Source organism: Apostichopus japonicus, chromosome 5, assembly GCF_037975245.1.
Source record: "Apostichopus japonicus isolate 1M-3 chromosome 5, ASM3797524v1, whole genome shotgun sequence".
NCBI lineage: Eukaryota > Metazoa > Echinodermata > Holothuroidea > Aspidochirotida > Stichopodidae > Apostichopus > Apostichopus japonicus.
In genome coordinates, this window is record NC_092565.1 from 9,044,073 (window position 1) to 9,065,371 (window position 21,299).

Consider the following 21,299-nt stretch of genomic DNA (forward strand, 5'->3'; position numbering starts at 1 on the left):
ATTCAACACCATGTTCGTGAGGCGTTGCAAATGTTCAAGGCCCCCAGTCCCAAGCCCCCCATGGTATGGTACTCATACTTCATGGACGTCTAGTTGGTACATACGAAATTTGGGTCAGGACTTAGTTTGGGTCAAATCCTTCATTTCCATGGCGCACGGGGCCCGAAACACATGCCAAATATGCCAATTTTGTTTTGGACTTAGAAAAAAAATGAAACAGCTCCCATTGACTTTGTGTTAGCTCCGTGAGGCGTTGCAAAAGTTCAAAGCCCCCAGTCCCAAGCCCCCCACGGTATGGTACTCAAACTTCATGGACGTCTAGTTGATACATACGAAATTTGGGTCAGGACATAGTTTGGGTCAAATCCCTATTTTCCATGGCGCACGGGGCCCGAAACACATGCCAAATATGCCAATTTTGTTTTGGACTTAGAAAAAAAATGAAACAGCTCCCATTGACTTTGTGTTAGCTCCGTGAGGCGTTGCAAAAGTTCAAGGCCCCCAGTCCCAAGCCCCCCACGGTATGGTACTCATACTTCATGGACGTCTAGTTGGTACATACGAAATTTGGGTCAGGACTTAGTTTGGGTCAAATCCCTATTTTCCATGGCGCACGGGGCCCGAAACACATGCCAAATATGCCAATTTTGTTTTGGACTTAGTAAAAAAATGAAACAGCTCCCATTGACTTTGTGTTAGCTCCGTGAGGCGTTGCAAAAGTTCAAAGCCCCCAGTCCCAAGCCCCCCACGGTAAGGTACTCAAACTTCATGGACGTCTAGCTGGTACATACGAAATTTGGGTCAGGACTTAGTTTGGGTCAAATCCTTCTTTTCCATGGCGCACGGGGCCCGAAACACATGCCAAATATGCCAATTCTGTTTTGGACTTAGAAAAAAAATGAAACAGCTCCCATTGACTTTGTGTTAGCTCCGTGAGGCGTTGCAAAAGTTCAAAGCCCCCAGTCCCAAGCCCCCCACGGTATGGTACTCATACTTCATGGACGTCTAGTTGGTACATACGAAATTTGGGTCAGGACTTAGTTTGGGTCAAATCCCTATTTTCCATGGCGCACATGCCAAATATGCCAATTTTGTTTTGGACTGAACAACTTCTGAATCTTACGCTAACTTTATTATTTTTGTATCGTACGGAAGCGTAGAAAGGACATTGCGTTGTTGACTTGCCTACACACTTCGTATTCTGGAGTTGTCAAGATGTTATAATGCAATCGAAAGAAAGGATGTGACCCAAACGTTCATGAAAATGATAAAGCGGCCCGTTCCAATATCGCTATGGAAGTTCGTTAATATGTATTTCAAGATATAGATTCTAACCGAACCAAGCTTTACTTTCTGCAATATCGTTCTGTTTAAGTAGAACCAATTCCGGAAAGCGTTTGGGATTGGTACCTTGCGGCTCTGAATCTACATTGGGAATGTTTTTATTATTTTTATTGTTATAGAATAAACGTACAATCAAACGAAAAATGTCATACTCATAACTGTAATGCAAATAATCTATTCATCTTTCCATGCAAAAAAAAAAATGATAAAGTGATATAAATAAACCAATTATGCAACTTCATCTCTTAACCTCAATTAATACATCTTTGTTGCTGCTGCATTATATTTTATGTGAAATAGATCTTTACATGAATTAAAGATTTTTGACCAACATTGATATGAAAAATCTGTAAGTAAAATGACATTATACGTAATGACATTAACACAATTTTAACACTGCTTAGCTGCAGGTCCCCCGTAAAGCACGTGATGATGTTTGCATCACATGATGAACGTATTATCCAAACACTGGAGGGTATCATCGGAGCCACCCGACTCATTGTTGCCTGCTGGTGAAGCAAGTTGTAATGGCTAGCCATACTCTAAAGACAGAAATATGTATGTGAGTTCGATCATGGTAAAATTTAAAATATTAATTGGAATATAAATTATTTAAGTAATACATCATACGGCTATGGAAATTAAGTTCATATCAAATTTACATGAAACCGTTACAAATTACACACCAAACCCATTGCTTGGTGATTAGTGGATGGTATATATATATATATATATATATATATATATATATATATATATATATATATATATATATATATATATATGTATATATATATATGTTCCTTGAACAAGGAAGGAGACATATTGTAAAGTTACAACAGAAGGAAATTCAAACTGAAACTATCACCTAAAGTGTCCTTATCCGTGAATATAAATTATTTAAGTTATACATCATACGACTTCGGAAATTAAGTTATATCAAGTTTACATCAAACCGTTACAAATTACACCCACAACCCATTGCTTGGTGATGATTGGATGGTTTGAGATTTAATATATATATATATATATATATATATATATATATATATATATATATATATATATATATATATATATATATATATATATATATATATATGTTCCTTGAACAAGGAATGAGACATACTGTAAAGTTACCGCAGAGGGAAATTCAAATTGAAACTATCACCTAAAGTGTCCTTTTGCCGTGGCATTAAGAATGTCAAAGTTCAACTTTACGTTAATTACCTCTTTCACTGGTGCTAAATGTGAATTTTTATTGAGCAGCTTTATCATCTGTCTACCAACTTTTCTGTAGTTCATATCATGAGTCTTACTATGTCGACCGTCTGTTGCTACTTTTGCATGAGCCATCTCGTGTACTAGTGTGTCAAAGAGCGAAATGGGAGATTTATGTGCCCGACCGTTAAGTAAAATCAAATCAAAGTCTTTAATGCCTGAAACTGCTTGTGTTAATCCCTTGATGTTCATAGATATATGTTCTGGCAATCTTTCTACTACTGCTAACTTTTCTGTTGCTTCGGGTAATGTGTTATTAAGGGCTATACGGTTAACAAAATTGTACAACTGTTCTGAAGGGGCCTGCCATTTGTGAATACCATAACGTAGCTTGAACTCTCTGAGGTCGTGGGATGAATGGATGCTATCCATTCTCTTTTTGCTTGCTTTCACTTTGTGCTTGCTTAGCCTTCTCTGACAGTAATGACAGTGATATTCTCTTTTAGGAATTCGTCCTATGCATGTTTCGTGGAACCAATCTTCACACACGACACATTGTGCCATTTTCCCCCCATCATCTGGCCTTCTGCAAGTGCAATATATCCTTTCCGTCACAACCCGTAAGCGTTTTTTCTTAACGGTACGTGTTGTAGATTTTATACCAAAAGGTGTCATTTGCCTATTGGAAAGGTTTTCAAAAAGACCCTGCCAGATGATGTCCTCGTCATAATGAAGTTTAGTGGGATCTTGTCCTGAGCAAAGTGAAGCAGCGAAAGCAAGGGCAAAAACCCCACAAGAAGAACCGCTTTTCTGTTGTGTAACATTCATTACATGGAGAAATATATGGTCATCTTTTGTCTGCAAGAGACAGGCAGCAGCTTTCACGATATCCAGTGGGTACGATAGTCTCTTAGGCACCTTACTATCAAAAATACGTACATTTGGGCCTGTCATGCCGATGTTGCTGAGAACTATCCAATGGGAATTTGTCAAGTTTACTACCTGGACAAATTCAGCTGATTCTGCCACGAACCCAGAACATTGCATAAGTAATGTATCTTGCAAACCTCCAACCCCGGAAGCTTCCTTTAATATCTTCTGCCCAGCATTAATGACCAAATCGTTCAACCACTTCCTTTCCAGTAGTATCAGACGTTCAGCGTCACTTAGCCCAAGATGTGGTAACCACATTGTGGGCTTCGCTTTTTTTGTTTTCCTTGGTTTACATTTGTTTTCTGTATCGGGCTCAGCTCTTCTCTTTCTAGTGGATGTATTTGTGTCTGTTACATGTTGTGTTGGTGTTTGTGAGTCTGCATGACTACCAGTGTTCTCATTTCGATCCTGTTCTTTATCTGTACAAAAGTTCCCTTCCATATCTTTCAATGGTTTGGCAAAATCAATTTCTACTTTACCGATGGAACTGAAAGTCAAAGGATTGCCCATATATTTTCGCAAATTTTGTAACTGTAGCTTGTTAATTTGCCTGTTTCTGAGGTCCAAAATGTTCCGAAATAAAAAGATGTACTTGACTGGTGACATTTGATTCATAAAATAGTTACTTTTGTTGATTTCACTATGTAATTGCTCCTGTGCCTGAGTGTTCACTTTTCCGAACAGCTCTGGTACAAACTGTATTCTACGTAGAATTTCAAATTCGCCGCTAGTGTTTTTTTCGTGCAGCCTGTCGAAGAGGCAATAATGTTCGTTAGAACCAGTCACTGGATGGACATGGCCATTAGAATCAGGAACAGATTTATGTTCATTAAGCCAGGGCATATTCTTTACAAAATTGCCAGACTCAACCAGCCTTTTTGTCGCTACTGACGGTGCGGCGAGCATCCCGTTATTCGGACTGAACATTCCAGGGAATCTCTTGTTACCATGCGCAACAACCATATGTGCCATATCAACAATGACGACATTGGGAACATATTTCATAGATTTAATCAAATCAATAACATCGCGTGGACTTTCAGCACGCAATAAAAATTTTGCAGCATATACAACTCCATGCGGGCAAACCATTGACCCCCATCCACCAGTGGAACCCTGTAATTTTGCAAACACTTTGTTAAATTTTGAATTATCCTTGACCAATGTATCCCGAATTTTCCTAATAATGTCTAGTTTTGACATTTTGGATGTTCCTCTAATTCCAACATCTCTGCCCACCTGCTTGATGTATGCAACGGTACTGCCATGTAAAATTTCGATTAGCCGCTCTTGAGTGAATTCACGGGCATCGTTTTCCAATAAACCGTTTCCTCTGTGAATTTTTCTGTGTTCAGTGTTCAGAATTGTTCTACCCTTCCTTGTGTTACTCCCTATGTATGGTGACCAATATGTGTACGATGGTGAAATGTCGTATGGATTTGTTTGAGAATGGCCCAGCAATCCTAAAGCTAATACGTTTTTCTCTACATCCTCCCAAAATTGCTCACAATCTACGGTGTCGTTCTCCTCTGATTCACTTGGCAATTCTAAGTTTGACACATCGCAACGAAATGCACCTTTCTTGTCAATATCCAATATAACTATTTCTGGGTGATATCCACAAAGAACACAGTGAAAGTGGTATGACCTCGTGCAAAGGGCCTGAAAATGTAAAAGGCTATTAATTACATTCTGTGGTCGAACGTTAATATCCAGCTGCTTATTAATTAGTTCTGTATGACGTCCCAAAGCAACCGAACATTCAAGCCCTTTCTCCAAACGATCTAGCATTTCTAACGCAACCAAAAAGAAATCGTTAAAATTGTGAACGCCCTCATTAAATTCTTGATACCTAAATGGTAAATTACATTCCGGACAAACCTTGCAGTATGTTACAATACCATTGTCCAGGCCATGCGAGGTCAAAAGAGTTGCCTTGTCCGTTATTTTGATGGGTTTTGATAGTTGGTGTCCACACGATGAACAGTGTGTTTCTGTGGGAATAAATTCAGACGGATAACTACCGCTCCTTTTTATATATGCATGAGGAAGTGGCCATGGAATACTTTTATTCTGTTTTAGATATGAGCACATTGATTTTAAAATGTCGTTTTCTACAGGAGGGTACACTAAATCACCAATTAGATTTTCGTCTTCCTCCAATTCTATTGTGGGGAGCAAATCACACTCTTTGAGGTACCATATACACATTCCTTTGTGGACACACGATCTACTCTGCTTACAACAAGCACAGTTTAAAACGGTCCCATCTTTGTCAAAGGTAACGACGCATCTCCCAAGACGGGCATAGTAGTCGGTTGCGTTGTTAAACACAGAAAAGTGTTGGTATCGGCTTTCTAAGATATGCGGGAATGGAACAATCACTGGAACACCTTTTAAACTTGCATCTTTAATTAACAATTTCATATTTTGTATAGTAGTTTGCGTGAGAATTTTATGAGTGCCATCATGTGACAACTCTTTCAATACAGCCTCGGAAAGAGTTCTTATCTCAGGGTGAATGTCACACGAATCTACCTTCCGTAAATGTTCACATTGGTATGACCTGAAGTTGCTATTTCGTGCCAATTTTATTTGAATCATACACTCTCTATGTTCACAAACGATAACTGGATTTACGTCATGTAATTTCCTTTGTACATGTAGTGGGTAGTCAACACCCCTCATAGTTTTACGGACTAAGAATATAGAATTTAACTGATCCACACATACACCACTAATCTGGATGTTAACACCATGTTTTGTTCTCATGTGTCTATTAAGATTTATTTTCAACATTTGTAAGCCACATTCAGAACAATTCGTTCGAACATGACTCCGTCGCTTTGTTCTATTTTTTGTAATGCCACTGCATTTGCTATTTTTATTGCCACTTCCAACGAATTCCTCTTCACGATTATCATGACTATCACCACTCCTACCCTCGCTACTTACATTTTGGTAACCACCAGCATCACTTGTCTCACTACCAGCAACATCACTACAATGTTCACTGTCAACATCACCTCTATATTCTTCGTCACTATTATACCTAATGCGGTTGTCTCTTTCTTCCTCTTCAATGAGTTCCTCTTCCTGATTACCATCACTATCACCACTCCTACCCTCGCTACTTACATTTTGGTAACCACCAACATCACTTATCTCACTACCAGCAACATCACTACAATGTTCACTGTCAACATCACCTCTATATTCTTCGTCACTATTGTACCCAATGCGGTTGTCTCTTTCTTCCTCTTCAATGAGTTCCTCTTCCTGATTACCATCACTATCACCACTCCTACCCTCGCTACTTACATTTTGGTAACCACCAACATCACTTATCTCACTACCAGCAACATCACTACAATGTTCACTGTCAACATCACCTCTATATTCTTCGTCACTATTGTACCTAATGCGGTTGTCTCTTTCTTCCTCTTCAATGAGTTCCTCTTCCTGATTACCAACACTATCACCACTCCTACCCTCGCTACATACATTTTCGTACTTACCAACACTCTGACTATTACCGGCAGCCTTATCCCCATTGTCAATATCGCTACTATTATCACACTTAGTATCCCTTTTGCACCCAGGTAAGGAATCGTATCTGTTGGCATTACCTTGGCAAATACTAGCATGGTGAGTGAAGTCAACTCTCCGTTTCAGAACACCCTTACACAGGTAACAATGGTAGTGACATTCTGGTATGTTTCCTTTCCCGCATGTCTTATTTTCAGTTATACAGTTTCTTTTACACGGTACCGTTAACACATTCCCTACTTTTATTCCTTTTTCAATATGATAGTTACTTAAATGACGTTTTAATTTCCATACAGCATTAAAATACTTGCCTGGGCAAAGGTCACATGGGCATCCCTCTCTTCGTTCTTTCTTCGTCCATGGTCCGTGATTGTCCATCCATTTCCCCTCAGATCCACTCAGAATATGGTACCTGTAAATAACAATTACAATTTTACAAAAGCAATATCCAATTACACAATACATGGAACACATCTCAGATGCTGGTTTATTTATGTGTTTATTCACCATGCACGATATGGCCAGAAATTTGCAGGTGTGTGTGTGGGGGGGGGGGGACGGAGCAGAACTCAAAAGGTGCACTAAGAGTATTATTACACTCAAATGACTGTGATGTAAAAAGCAGATTTTGGCCCAAAAATTCCTCTTGCGTTGCATACAATAAAATCATAATAAAAGTATTGTATTACTTATCACACAAACTTTCAGAGAAAGATTGAGAAGGGTCGCTTAGCTTCCTCCAAGCTGAGGGTTTTAACGATAGTTTCTGTTTTTAGTTCAATTTTATTTTTCGGGGTACTCAAAGGGGTGGAGGAGGGGGTTGGGTTCCCTCCCATTGATCCCCCATAGATACGTCTCTGCAGAATGCTCACATAAAGTTCACAGGTTTTAAGTTATTTTTACATAAAGCATGTTACAAGTTTTGTGTGCTCAGCACCTTTGAATTTCTCCTAAATGATGCTCTCCTTTTAATTTTTTTGCTGAGGTGGGGGTGGGGGTCGATTTTTGCCTTTGCCCAACGACTTTCGCTCACTTAGGTGTTTGGTCCCTACAAGCTTATCATCTCTGAAAACGTCAGTTATCATTGTAAATCACAAAACCATAGTCTTACCGTTCTGTATCCTGGATCTCAGCAGGTCTTGATTTTGATGTTTGCTCTGTTTTCTCAAGCTTCTGTCTTACCTCTGGTGTCTGTAAGTATGAAAGCATGTACAATTCTGGTAATGAAACTTCTTGAACAAGAAAGCAATATCATCGTGCATGGTAACTGTAAGAGGCTTATGATAATAAGGTTTTCAAGCCAAATATATTGTTTGGTACAAATTTTCAGAGATGGGTTAAATTGCATCTAAGACCTGCTTTACTTCAGAAGAGCAATAACTAATATTAACCAGCAACATAAGCCGATTGAAGGTGATGGGCGGGATGCCCTGCCCCCACAGAAATGTGGTGCCTGAGCTGCTACCAAAAAACTAGAGCACCAAAGTTGCAGTATAGAGCTCATACCATACATGGCTTTTTTAAACATTTTTTTCACATAAGATACTAACATGAACTCAATTATCATTTAAATAATCATTTTAAAGGTTTCTTGGTAATATTTGGGAGATATCTTAAATAAAAAAAAAAATAAAAAAAAGTGCAGTATTTTCATACAAAGACTCAGAAGAACCCGGATGACCTGCGTTCCGAAATTATTGAAGGCCTTTATAGACTAGGCCTATTGGTCAATTTTTCTATGACCAATATTTATCATATCCAATTTGAAACTGCAGGACCCCCCCCCTACCCCCCCAAATTGACCAATGTAGAAATTTCTTCATCATTGTTTCTCTTTTATGCCACCCCTTCTCCTATGAAGTTTGCACCACAAAATGTTTTTAAAAAATGACCAGCATATCAAGCATACATACATGACAACACAACATATTACATATAGTTGTGTGTTTCTTTCAACTTACGGATGCGCCCCTGAACTTTTCTTGAGCGGCGTGGACAAGCCTTTTAAAATCCTTTCTGTCTGCCTCTACTTTTGGTACGGTGCTAGAAAGGTTGTTGGTACCAACTACCAAATACACCATCGTTGGTTTACATCCTGAGTAAACCTGTATCTCCTGTCGATGAAAGGGAAAGAGGTGTTATTGTCTAAAGACACTGAAGAACATCAGCCATGGACATAATTACATGCAAATATCCCTCTTGTCAGCAATTATGACTGTTTGAACCTTGTCTTTTTATTATTACTATAAAAGCATATTTTTTTTACTGTTTCTTTAAATTATCTTTTTGATTTCCATAATTTGTCGAGAGTCAGCTTATATAGAATAGTATATAAAACACACATTAAGTTCGCTATTAGCATGTGTAACCCATAGCAATACCACAAAGCCATAATCAAGTATCGTTTTTGTTTCATTATATTGTGCTGCCGGCTCAAAGCAGCTTTACGCGTCCTTTTCATATGAGTTTCTCAACCTCACTGACTCATCAAATTTGTCATAGTGACAAACATTACTAGCCTTTACTAACACTTTAAAATGTAGCATAATAGTGGAAAAAATTTCAAGGTTGTTTTTCTCGAATACATATTCCCCAATTAAACCCGCCCATATGATTTAACTCTGAACGTCATTGAACAATACGGATTAAAACATCATGATATATTTGTATACATTGTCTATTTTTAGCAACGGTTCATAACCAAACATGCTAGCTATGTACTGATTGGATAAATTCAAATTAGTTGGTTGTAGGAACTGTAGGAATTTGTCCACAGACACTTTTAATCATTATTAGAAAGAGTCCTTAATTACTTGCCAATTAACGCTATTGGCAGGGCACAAATTTAAACTTGTATTACAGTAAGAATATCAAAACAAGTGGCTGTTTTCAGTCACATTACCTATATACATGAATTTGTTAATATAGGCCTATATATAATTTCCTACATATAAAGGTAAGACAAGCATTTGTAACCAGCAATTATTTGGAGATGGATATTGTATTGTTCTCAACCTTTAATCACATCATGGCTTGGTCACATATCTTAGTATAGTAGCACAGGATGGAAACAAAAATGTGAAATATTTAATGTGGAATAAATTTGTTTAAATTGGCAGGTCAGATAAGATTTCATACCAGGGCTAACTATATTTTTTTTTCACTGCCAAATGTACCACACTTTACCAATGAAATCAAACGAGAACATTATTGCTTATAGTTATATCAATGAAAGTCTGTATTTATGATATCGAAAAGATTTAAAAAGCCATTGAAATCACTAAACTACCATTGTTTGTTTTTAATCAGCATAAAATTCTACACTTGAAAACCAAAAATTGTATTAATCATTACGATTTCTATACTTTCCCTATTTACTTGCTAAGGAAATTTTCCCTCTACAGTCAACCGTATATAAGCCTTAAAATTTAACTTTCTCGCAAAATGTTGGAAGATTTAACATAATTTGATTATATGCAAAATTTGAGAACTTAGTTGAAAATCATACAACCTAGTTAGAAAACCTTTCACAATAACATTTTTTTTAACACATTCAATATATTCTTAAGAAAGAAGGATTATGCTTGATACAACCTGGCAGACGATCAATCAACATGAAATTGCTCAAAGCAGGGGCCCATGTAGAAACTCCCATCACAAACTGTATGTCCAACCCTGTTTCTATCAAATGGTCTGCTTCTCCCCTATATATACTATACCCACCTGCCAGGTGAAAGGTCTCTCTCTGTCATGTGACCACAACATTTGGGTTGTAACCTAAAAGTACCATTAATGAACTCCAATTGTGTTCTTCAAAAAGTTTTAGAGATGTATCACAGAATTCAACAATTGGTTCTCACAATCAGAATAATTGATAAATTCAAGCTCATAGTACTTGATCAACGTGTAAATTTATGTTATGAAATCACTTGAAATAACTTTTACTGTAGGGGGTGAATGTAGAATTAACAGATCCACCAGAAAGTTGATACACGGGAAATTTCACAAATTCGGAAAATTTCCACATATATTATTCGCGGAAACGACAAATACTGTATTGCAGTTCTGTAGTACAGTTCAACACACAACATCTCGTTAACAGATAATCTGTCATTACCATTGTCTTTACCTTTCTTTAATTTGCAGTAATGCCCCCCCCCCCCCCCGCTGTAAAACATTCTTTATTAACTTTCTCTGTGTGGTGAACATTGCATAATTTGTTTCACAACAACAACAATGAAAAGTATACGACAATTCTTAGATCCAGTGCAATCCAAATTTTCCCTATACAGGTTAATGCTGAGCCTACTACATATTGTTTGGCGGAATATTAATGTGCTCAGGTCATTCCAATTTAATAACGAACAATTTGCATTTCCTACCTGCAACCATGGAAGTACTTGCATGCTTCAACACAGGTTGCCTAGAACGCAATAACATGAACCCACTTACGTCTAAGTTATTTGTCACACGATATTTCATGGTTTCCCAACGCGTCTAAATTTAGAGCGGCATAAAGTGTTACCAGAGACATGTGACAAAAAAAAAACCGCTAGATTTGCCACAATAAAACAACATAAAACGCTAGATATAACATTTCTCAAACTTATTTATAGTTTTCCATTATTATTTGCAATGATTCATATGATAGGCAGTCTAGTGATCATGATTAATGACGAGTTAAGACGGTTTATCATTATCAGGAAATGAACCAGTAGACTAACATTTGATTAAACAAACATACTTATTCAGGCCTAAAAAGAACACAAGTGTAAAGTCCCTCGTAACAGTTTACGCAATATTATAGTCTAAGGCAATAGCCGCAAAATCTATAAACAATTTTATTGGAATGCTTATGGTTTGGTCTCGAAAAATTTAGAATACAAGTAATTATTTTTTGGAAATAACAACTTTGGACGAAAACGCTAGATTCCGCGAAATTTGAAGGGAAAAAGGTACGCTATAGAACCCTAAGAAAGTATGAGATGCTACACACAGAGTACAAGTAATGGATGAAGAAAAAAATCTAAATGTAACCGGCAGTATGAAACATACGGTTGCGATTCGGAATATGACGGGCTATCAAATATAAGTCGAAAAAGTTAAGTCGAATTATAGTTTTTAATGTTAAAGATAAAGTTATCGAAAGTCATAAACATGACAAAAAAAGCGCAGTAAAGTGTGATAATAATTTTGTTATTAAGCGATACGTGGATCGAAACACTGCCTATACTGTAAAGTTTTCTTTTCTAGATATGCAGGCTGCAATTTATTTTTTAACTGAGTGAGATTTTTTGTGTGACATTAGGTAAGTCAAAAATGATCACTTAAAAAATAGAAGATATGTATTGAAATGTTTACCTGGTCTCCTCTTCCCCGTAGCACAATCGAGCGATTTTGTTTTCCGTTTATCCCGAAAGGATACCTACGGGTCTTTCCTCTCTTTCCCGTTCCATGCCGGCCGAAATCGGGCAACGCCCTGTTAGAGCACCTCCCGGTTGTTGCTCCTATGTTAAACACATGTCGAAACATTTTAAAGTCAAGAAACAAATGCGAAACTGTTGAAAAAGCTTAGCACATGCGAGGCAGTACGAGATGAAGATTCAAGAAATCTGAGAAAGATGACGTGTTTTACCTTCCTATATATACAGAGTGAGTTAGTCGTAGCCCACGCTGCTGAAAAATAAGTCGTATAGTTTATGTTTTAGCACGATGGAACAATCAGCCAATCAGAGTGAATGACATCACACGCGGTAGTAACCAGAAATGCGTCTTGCCAACAAATTTAGCACGCTAACAAAAATCATGTCCCTTTTATTTTACACACTGACCACATATTGATCAATAACTGAACAACACTTCTTTCATCACCAACGTTTATCTCTACTTTTGGATTAAGAACAAATTCTTACAACAGGAAGTGAAAGCGTCTACACTTGGGCGTGCACACTACCTGTTTACACCCACATAACAAAAGAATGATGTGTCTTAATTTGTAGGCAAACATCATTTTACCACCGCTGTTACGTAATCACAAGAGTTTCCATAGTTTTCACTTAAATATGAAATCGCCACAGTTGGAATCTATATATTACTATCCAGAGTCAAATTATGGGCTATGATTTCAAAGAATCGTAACTCTTACACCAAGTGAAGCACTGGGATAACACAGAGTCACCTCTTGGCGGTCTCTGGTTTGCTTCATGTAGAATATGTATAACTAAAATTAAAAAAGGCAGATAAGATCTCTTGAAGAGTTTCGGCATCCAGTATGTTGGTGAAACAAAAAACATCCCCAAAAAGCGATTCTATGGTCACAGATCCACAGTGGCTTATGCTCCCCTCCCCCTTCCCTTCTCCCCCTGGTTACCGTCATTCTCTTGACTCTCTTCCACCTTTTTTCTCCACACCTCCCCGTCTTTGTCCTTCTGCTTCTGGTTTATTCCATACCCGCTTCCCTTAATCCTCCCTTTGTCCATTCACAATTTATCTCCGTACCTCTCCTCTGGCCGTGTAAATGTATTCGTTATAATCCTTCCTTTGTTCACAAATCCTCTTTCACCTTACTCTTTTGTGTTCTCCCTACTCATTAACCTGTCTGTACTCTGTGCTTGTATTTGTCCCTTATTTTTTCCTTCAGCCTTTGAAGAATATCCTGTTAGGATCGAAACGTCAGCCCCTTAACTTTTACATATTGTTATTACCAATATCACTTTATTAACACTGTTCTGCTGTTCGTTATTACGAAAAAGTTTGAAAGACGTATACAATCAATCACCATCCGATTTCTTTCCATGACTGTAACATCAATACTTTCTGTGAACAAACTAGGTGGATACATGTCTTATGTAACCTCACATTGGAAATTACGTTTCTGTGCAGCATAACATTTAACTTTTATTTACACCACAACTAAGTGATTAACAAAGCCGTTAAACATGTTGCAGAATCACAAATACGCAAAATTCTTAAAAATAATAATTTAAATAATAATTTGTAAAAAACAAAACGAAGGCAAAGGCAACTTGGCTATCTTCGTGCAATTGCAATTTTCCCCCTCATCTAAGCTATATAATTCCTTCCCATCGTAATACATGACCAAACCCCTAACCTCCCCGGATTCGAGCTAGTCACAATTTGATTTCAAATCCCGCAAGTCAAAATTTGCCAAGACGGGATTTCACGCAATAATTTCAGCGTGCAAGTTCAATGAAACAGATATTTGGGATGTGTAGCGATTAATGACTTAACGATTGTATTTGGAATTAACGTATAGGAAAAAGCCACTTGCATTTATTCTTATTTAGTTATCCTGTCTATTATCCATCTTATCATTACGTAAATTTCCTAGTCAGTATTTTCTTTTATGAAATAAAGGAATGAAAAAAAGAATACTTGTGCGAATTCTTTCAATGTTTTCGTTCATTCCTTCTGTAGCCACCACAATGTGGAATCCAATTTCACCACCGCCTTTTGCTCCATCTTTCCTACCATGTTAGCACCCATGTTACTCCCCTACCCCCCCCCCCCCCCCAATATATGTTCCCCAAACCCTCTCTTGACTATCTTCCACCTTTTTTCTCCACACCTCCCTGTCTTTTCCTTCTTCAGTTTATTCCATACCCTCTTCTTTTAATCCTCCCTTTGTCCCTCCACAGTTTATCTGCTGTACCTCTCCTCTCCCCCTGTAAATTTCTTCGTACTCTCACTTCCTTTGTCTACTAATCCTCTTTCATCTTACTCTTTTGTGTTCTCCCTACTCATTTACCTGTGTGTACTCTGTGCTTGTATTTTTCCCTTGTAAATTTTGTCATCCAGCCTCTGAGTTTTGACAAGTTGCCGAACGAAGTGTGCAATACGCAGTTTTCAGAACGTATTGACATATTTTATTAAGTGTGTGCAGAACAACAATGCAATGTCCTTTCTACGCTTCCGTACGATACAAAAATAATAAAGTTAGCGTAAGATTCAGAAGTTGTTCAGTCCAAAACAAAATTGGCATATTTGGCATGTGCGCCATGGAAAATAGGGATTTGACCCAAACTAAGTCCTGACCCAAATTTCGTATGTACCAACTAGACGTCCATGAAGTATGAGTACCATACCGTGGGGGGCTTGGGACTGGGGGCCTTGAACTTTTGCAACGCCTCACGGAGCTAACACAAAGTCAATGGGAGCTGTTTCATTTTTTTTCTAAGTCCAAAACAAAATTGGCATATTTGGCATGTGTTTCGGGCCCCGTGCGCCATGGAAAATAGGGATTTGACCCAAACTAAGTCCTGACCCAAATTTCGTATGTACCAGCTAGACGTCCATGAAGTTTGAGTACCTTACCGTGGGGGGCTTGGGACTGGGGGCCTTGAACATTTGCAACGCCTCACGGAGCTAACACAAAGTCAATGGGAGCTGTTTCATTTTTTTACTAAGTCCAAAACAAAATTGGCATATTTGACATGTGTTTCGGGCCCCGTGCGCCATGGAAAAGAAGGATTTGACCCAAACTAAGTCCTGACCCAAATTTCGTATGTACCAACTAGACGTTCACGAAGTATGAGTACCATACCGTGGGGGGCTTGGGACTGGGGGCCTTGAACTTTTGCAACGCCTCACGGAGCTAACACAAAGTCAATGGGAGCTGTTTCATTTTTTTTCTAAGTCCAAAACAAAATTGGCATATTTGGCATGTGTTTCGGGCCCCGTGCGCCATGGAAAATAGGGATTTGACCCAAACTAAGTCCTGACCCAAATTTCGTATGTACCAGCTAGACGTCCATGAAGTTTGAGTACCATACCGTGGGGGGCTTGGGACTGGGGGCTTTGAACATTTGCAACGCCTCACGGAGCTAACACAAAGTCAATGGGAGCTGTTTCATTTTTTTACTAAGTCCAAAACAAAATTGGCATATTTGGCATGTGTTTCGGGCCCCGTGCGCCATGGAAAAGAAGGATTTGACCCAAACTAAGTCCTGACCCAAATTTCGTATGTACCAACTAGACGTTCACGAAGTATGAGTACCATACCGTGGGGGGCTTGGGACTGGGGGCTTTGAACTTTTGCAACGCCTCACGGAGCTAACACAAAGTCAATGGGAGCTGTTTCATTTTTTTTCTAAGTCCAAAACAAAATTGGCATATTTGGCATGTGTTTCGGGCCCCGTGCGCCATGGAAAATAGGGATTTGACCCAAACTAAGTCCTGACCCAAATTTCGTAGGTACCAGCTAGACGTTCATGAAGTTTGAGTACCATACCGTGGGGGGCTTGGGACTGGGGGCTTTGAACTTTTGCAACGCCTCACGGAGCTAACACAAAGTCAATGGGAGCTGTTTCATTTTTTTTCTAAGTCCAAAACAAAATTGGCATATTTGGCATGTGTTTCGGGCCCCGTGCGCCATGGAAAAGAAGGATTTGACCCAAACTAAGTCCTGACCCAAATTTCGTATGTACCAGCTAGACGTCCATGAAGTTTGAGTACCTTACCGTGGGGGGCTTGGGACTGGGGGCCATGAACATTTGCAACGCCTCACGGAGCTAACACAAAGTCAATGGGAGCTCTTCATTTTTTTACTAAGTCCAAAACAAAATTGGCATATTTGACATGTGTTTCGGGCCCCGTGCGCCATGGAAAAGAAGGATTTGACCCAAACTAAGTCCTGACCCAAATTTCGTATGTACCAGCTAGACGTCCATGAAGTTTGAGTACCTTACCGTGGGGGGCTTGGGACTGGGGGCCATGAACATTTGCAACGCCTCACGGAGCTAACACAAAGTCAATGGGAGCTGTTTCATTTTTTTACTAAGTCCAAAACAAAATTGGCATATTTGACATGTGTTTCGGGCCCCGTGCGCCATGGAAAAGAAGGATTTGACCCAAACTAAGTCCTGACCCAAATTTCGTATGTACCAACTAGACGTTCACGAAGTATGAGTACCATACCGTGGGGGGCTTGGGACTGGGGGCCTTGAACTTTTGCAACGCCTCACGGAGCTAACACAAAGTCAATGGGAGCTGTTTCATTTTTTTTCTAAGTCCAAAACAAAATTGGCATATTTGACATGTGTTTCGGGCCCCGTGCGCCATGGAAAAGAAGGATTTGACCCAAACTAAGTCCTGACCCAAATTTCGTATGTACCAACTAGACGTTCACGAAGTATGAGTACCATACCGTGGGGGGCTTGGGACTGGGGGCCTTGAACTTTTGCAACGCCTCACGGAGCTAACACAAAGTCAATGGGAGCTGTTTCATTTTTTTTCTAAGTCCAAAACAAAATTGGCATATTTGGCATGTGTTTCGGGCCCCGTGCGCCATGGAAAAGAAGGATTTGACCCAAACTAAGTCCTGACCCAAATTTCGTATGTACCAGCTAGACGTCCATGAAGTTTGAGTACCATACCGTGGGGGGCTTGGGACTGGGGGCTTTGAACATTTGCAACGCCTCACGGAGCTAACACAAAGTCAATGGGAGCTGTTTCATTTTTTTACTAAGTCCAAAACAAAATTGGCATATTTGGCATGTGTTTCGGGCCCCGTGCGCCATGGAAAAGAAGGATTTGACCCAAACTAAGTCCTGACCCAAATTTCGTATGTACCAACTAGACGTTCACGAAGTATGAGTACCATACCGTGGGGGGCTTGGGACTGGGGGCCTTGAACTTTTGCAACGCCTCACGGAGCTAACACAAAGTCAATGGGAGCTGTTTCATTTTTTTACTAAGTCCAAAACAAAATTGGCATATTTGACATGTGTTTCGGGCCCCGTGCGCCATGGAAAAGAAGGATTTGACCCAAACTAAGTCCTGACCCAAATTTCGTATGTACCAGCTAGACGTCCATGAAGTTTGAGTACCTTACCGTGGGGGGCTTGGGACTGGGGGCCATGAACATTTGCAACGCCTCACGGAGCTAACACAAAGTCAATGGGAGCTGTTTCATTTTTTTACTAAGTCCAAAACAAAATTGGCATATTTGACATGTGTTTCGGGCCCCGTGCGCCATGGAAAAGAAGGATTTGACCCAAACTAAGTCCTGACCCAAATTTCGTATGTACCAACTAGACGTTCACGAAGTATGAGTACCATACCGTGGGGGGCTTGGGACTGGGGGCCTTGAACTTTTGCAACGCCTCACGGAGCTAACACAAAGTCAATGGGAATTTTTTAATGATACTATAACGCACTGCACAGATCTCGGACTTAGTTTATTTTGCAGAGATTTAACCCTCGTGAGCGCTATAACCCCCTCTCCAATTTTGACGATCAATTTTTACTCAAAACTTCTACACAGACAGTTAGTGATAAGCGTAAGCCTATAGGCTGCACATACCGACGACATACATAGAGAATGTCTGCAATATTGTGATCGACTCTGTATCCAGAAAAAGACGAGTACTTTTTATGCGCACAAACTCGTGTAGAAAGGTTTGCCTCCCGTATTTTCGAAAATGGCTTGGCATTTGAATTTTAATCAGTGACGAAGTATTGCGTTGGCCTAACGTTACACATAACAGTGTTTGTAAAATTACAGTATAAGCCTGTTGGCTAACCCTACACTACTGAAGTACAGTACTGTAGGAATAGCCTTTTGGCTCAACGTCGATACCAAGAATTGGTGTGATTCTGTAATATAAATGTAACAACTTATCGACGACAGTGGACAACCTAGGCTAGTCCGTCCAAGATGGTAGCTTCGTTAATATCCCGCCTTGTTGTGTAAGTATCTGGTCTCTCATTACTACGTAGGCCCAGCAGTAGTAGATTAAATTGAGGCAACAATTATTAGTTCGTACTAGTACTAGTAGCCTATACCTAGGCCCCAAGTGGAATGGGAGATGTTAGTGTTGTTCAAGAGTTAATTTCCGCTATTTGGCCTAACTTTAGAATCCATACCATATGAATGGGAAAGCTTATCAATAGAATAACAGTCAGTAGGGAATAAGGGTTAGGAAGTAGGGAATAGAGTTAGGAATTAGGGCCAGGGGCAGGGAATAGCGTTATGGGAATATGGGTTAGGAAGTTGGGCTAGGGGCAAGGAATAGGGTTGAATGGTACGGATTCTAAATTAGTACCAAATTGTCTGTCTGTATTGTGTAAATTTTGGCAGTTTACTATTTAAACTGTTTGTAAAAAATCTTCAATTGTATGGTTTGCAATGCAGGTACAGTATGTTGTGCTGCTTCATGTATTTTATATCTATTGCGGGATTAACAGTTTTCCAAATTTAGAAAACATACATTCAATTCAATACCATTCATGTGCAGCACATTATTTAAAGAAAGCAATGTGATCTTTTCTTTCTTAATATTTTCTTTCAGTCTGCAGTTTTATTTAAAAAACACCCATACAATATATTCCATATAGATCTAACAAAAACAACCATAATTTCAGGTAATTTGAGGCTGAAATTGAAGTATCATATGTTAAAACAAAACCCAAATACTTACGCAGAACTTATCAAAAGTTAGCAAAAGAAGGCAAAGCCCATATCCCAACCACTCCCCCTTTCTCTACTCGACATAGTGTGCAGTGATGATATCTAATCTATGCTTTAATTTATTTGGTCAGTATCCTGAATGGGGTCTTAACACTAAGCTTCAAAAAGATAACCACATGGAAATTGTGATTGGGTGTCCTTGAATACATGGGAGCACTACAATAAACATGCATGATAATCATACATTAAAAAACATCCCAAATACTTTCCAGAACTTGACCTCTGCAAAAGTAGGTAAAGCCCTTATCCCAGCCCTCCGCCCACCCTATCTCTACTTGACATAGTGTGCAATGATGATCAGTATCATGAATGGGTCTTAACACTTAACTTAAATCAGATGGTTGGATTTGTGATGTAGTGTCCTGCATCTCATAAAGTAATACACAATACATGTGAGGCCTACAGTAAGCATGCATGTAACAATGCCCTTTCACCCTTCTCCCTCTCCCCTGTAAAAGAACATTTTCAGAAGTTTGTCAGCCATCACATCAAACTTCTTACATCTGCATCCTTGGTTATACATAAAGAAAGGAAATCAGTCAATCCAGACCTGTATTGTGTAAGATATGGTTCATGCTTTTTTTTATCAATGTCCTGGGCTGATATGAGTCATAATGCCATCATCAGTCAGTCAGTGGACTATACACAGTATGGCCTGGGATGCAGCCAGGATAAGTCTAGAGATGGCTGCTGGTTTTCATTGGCTAAGTTGGTTCATTATTTAAGTTTAAAGTGTCTAGAATTTTGCCCTTCTAATGGATCCAACTGTAACTGAAAGTTATGACGGTCAATGATTGCTGGTTAGGAAAGGTATCAATTTTTGATACAGTATTGTTATGTTTTTTTCTAGTGTCCATCATATGTAATATTATGTAATTCTTTGTTATAAACATACTTACGTACATACTAACGTACTTTCAGTAGTATGTTGTTTCGCAGTCTGCTTCCTTGTCATTAAGAGCGTGGTGGCAAATTGGCTACCTAGGCGTCGGACTTGTGATCCAGGGATTGCTGGTTCGATTCATGCCTAGTTCATTACGTTGTGTCCTTGGGCAAGATGCTTTATCTCACTTGCCTCTCTCCACCCAGGGGTTAAATAGGTACCTGTGAGGTAACTTGTCATTGGGCGCAGTATATAACTGAAGCCGCCTGGAGGGATTGTCTCTGGAACAGGTTATCATTGACCAGGGGTAATATAACATCTGTAAAGCGCTTTGAGACCTATCGCTGGTGTAAAGCGCTATATAAAAATCAAATATTGTATTATTATTATTGTATGAATATAGCAGACTGTAAGGCACACCTCTGCTGCCCCACTTTATCACTGTCATTGGAGAACCCTATAAAATCCAGCACCCTGTACGAGAACAGTAAACAGTCATGCTACATATATTTCATCAAGCTATTACTGCGTTCTAATTGTAGTCGGTCGTTTATCCGGCCGGTGTGTTACGGATTGTTGAGATCGAGTCACTTTGGTCACTATGCCTTGCCTTGGGTCTCTTATTCCAATGAACTATAAATTAATTATGTTTTGCTTGGCACCTCTTCTGGGCCTACAAAGTGAATCTTTCCATTGCTCATGCATATTCATTAGACAATATCTCTATAATGCATTAGTAACTTGTACGTAAACTGGTGAAATGCTAATATAAAGCAGGGCTGGTGGGTATTTGATGACTCCCTAGAGACACTTCGCTGACCACCCGGTGACTGCCCGTGCTGGATGCGGTCTGCATCTTTCTGTATAGGCATCGCCTGT

The 21,299-nt window shown here is 39.2% G+C and overlaps 2 protein-coding genes across 2 annotated transcripts in view; one reads left to right on the forward strand and one right to left on the reverse strand.

Moving 5' to 3' along the window:
• Window positions 1–1,749: 1,749 nt before the first annotated feature.
• LOC139967558 (uncharacterized) lies at window positions 1,750–8,307 on the reverse strand. Its single transcript, XM_071971474.1, has 3 exons — window positions 8,159–8,307; window positions 6,437–7,459; window positions 1,750–6,388 (listed from the first exon to the last, which is right to left on the reverse strand). The coding sequence occupies exons 1-3, from the start codon at window positions 8,254–8,256 to the stop codon at window positions 2,512–2,514; spliced, it is 4,998 nt and encodes a 1,665-aa protein (XP_071827575.1). The 5' UTR covers window positions 8,257–8,307; the 3' UTR covers window positions 1,750–2,511.
• A 9,990-nt stretch (window positions 8,308–18,297) lies between these two features.
• Window positions 18,298–21,299, forward strand: part of LOC139967559 (uncharacterized) — a 32,380-nt gene continuing 29,378 nt past the window's right edge. Inside the window, exon 1 of the mRNA XM_071971475.1 lies at window positions 18,298–18,756. Coding sequence (XP_071827576.1) covers window positions 18,725–18,756 — 32 coding nt within the window. The 5' untranslated portion in view covers window positions 18,298–18,724. The remainder of the gene's footprint in view (window positions 18,757–21,299) is intronic.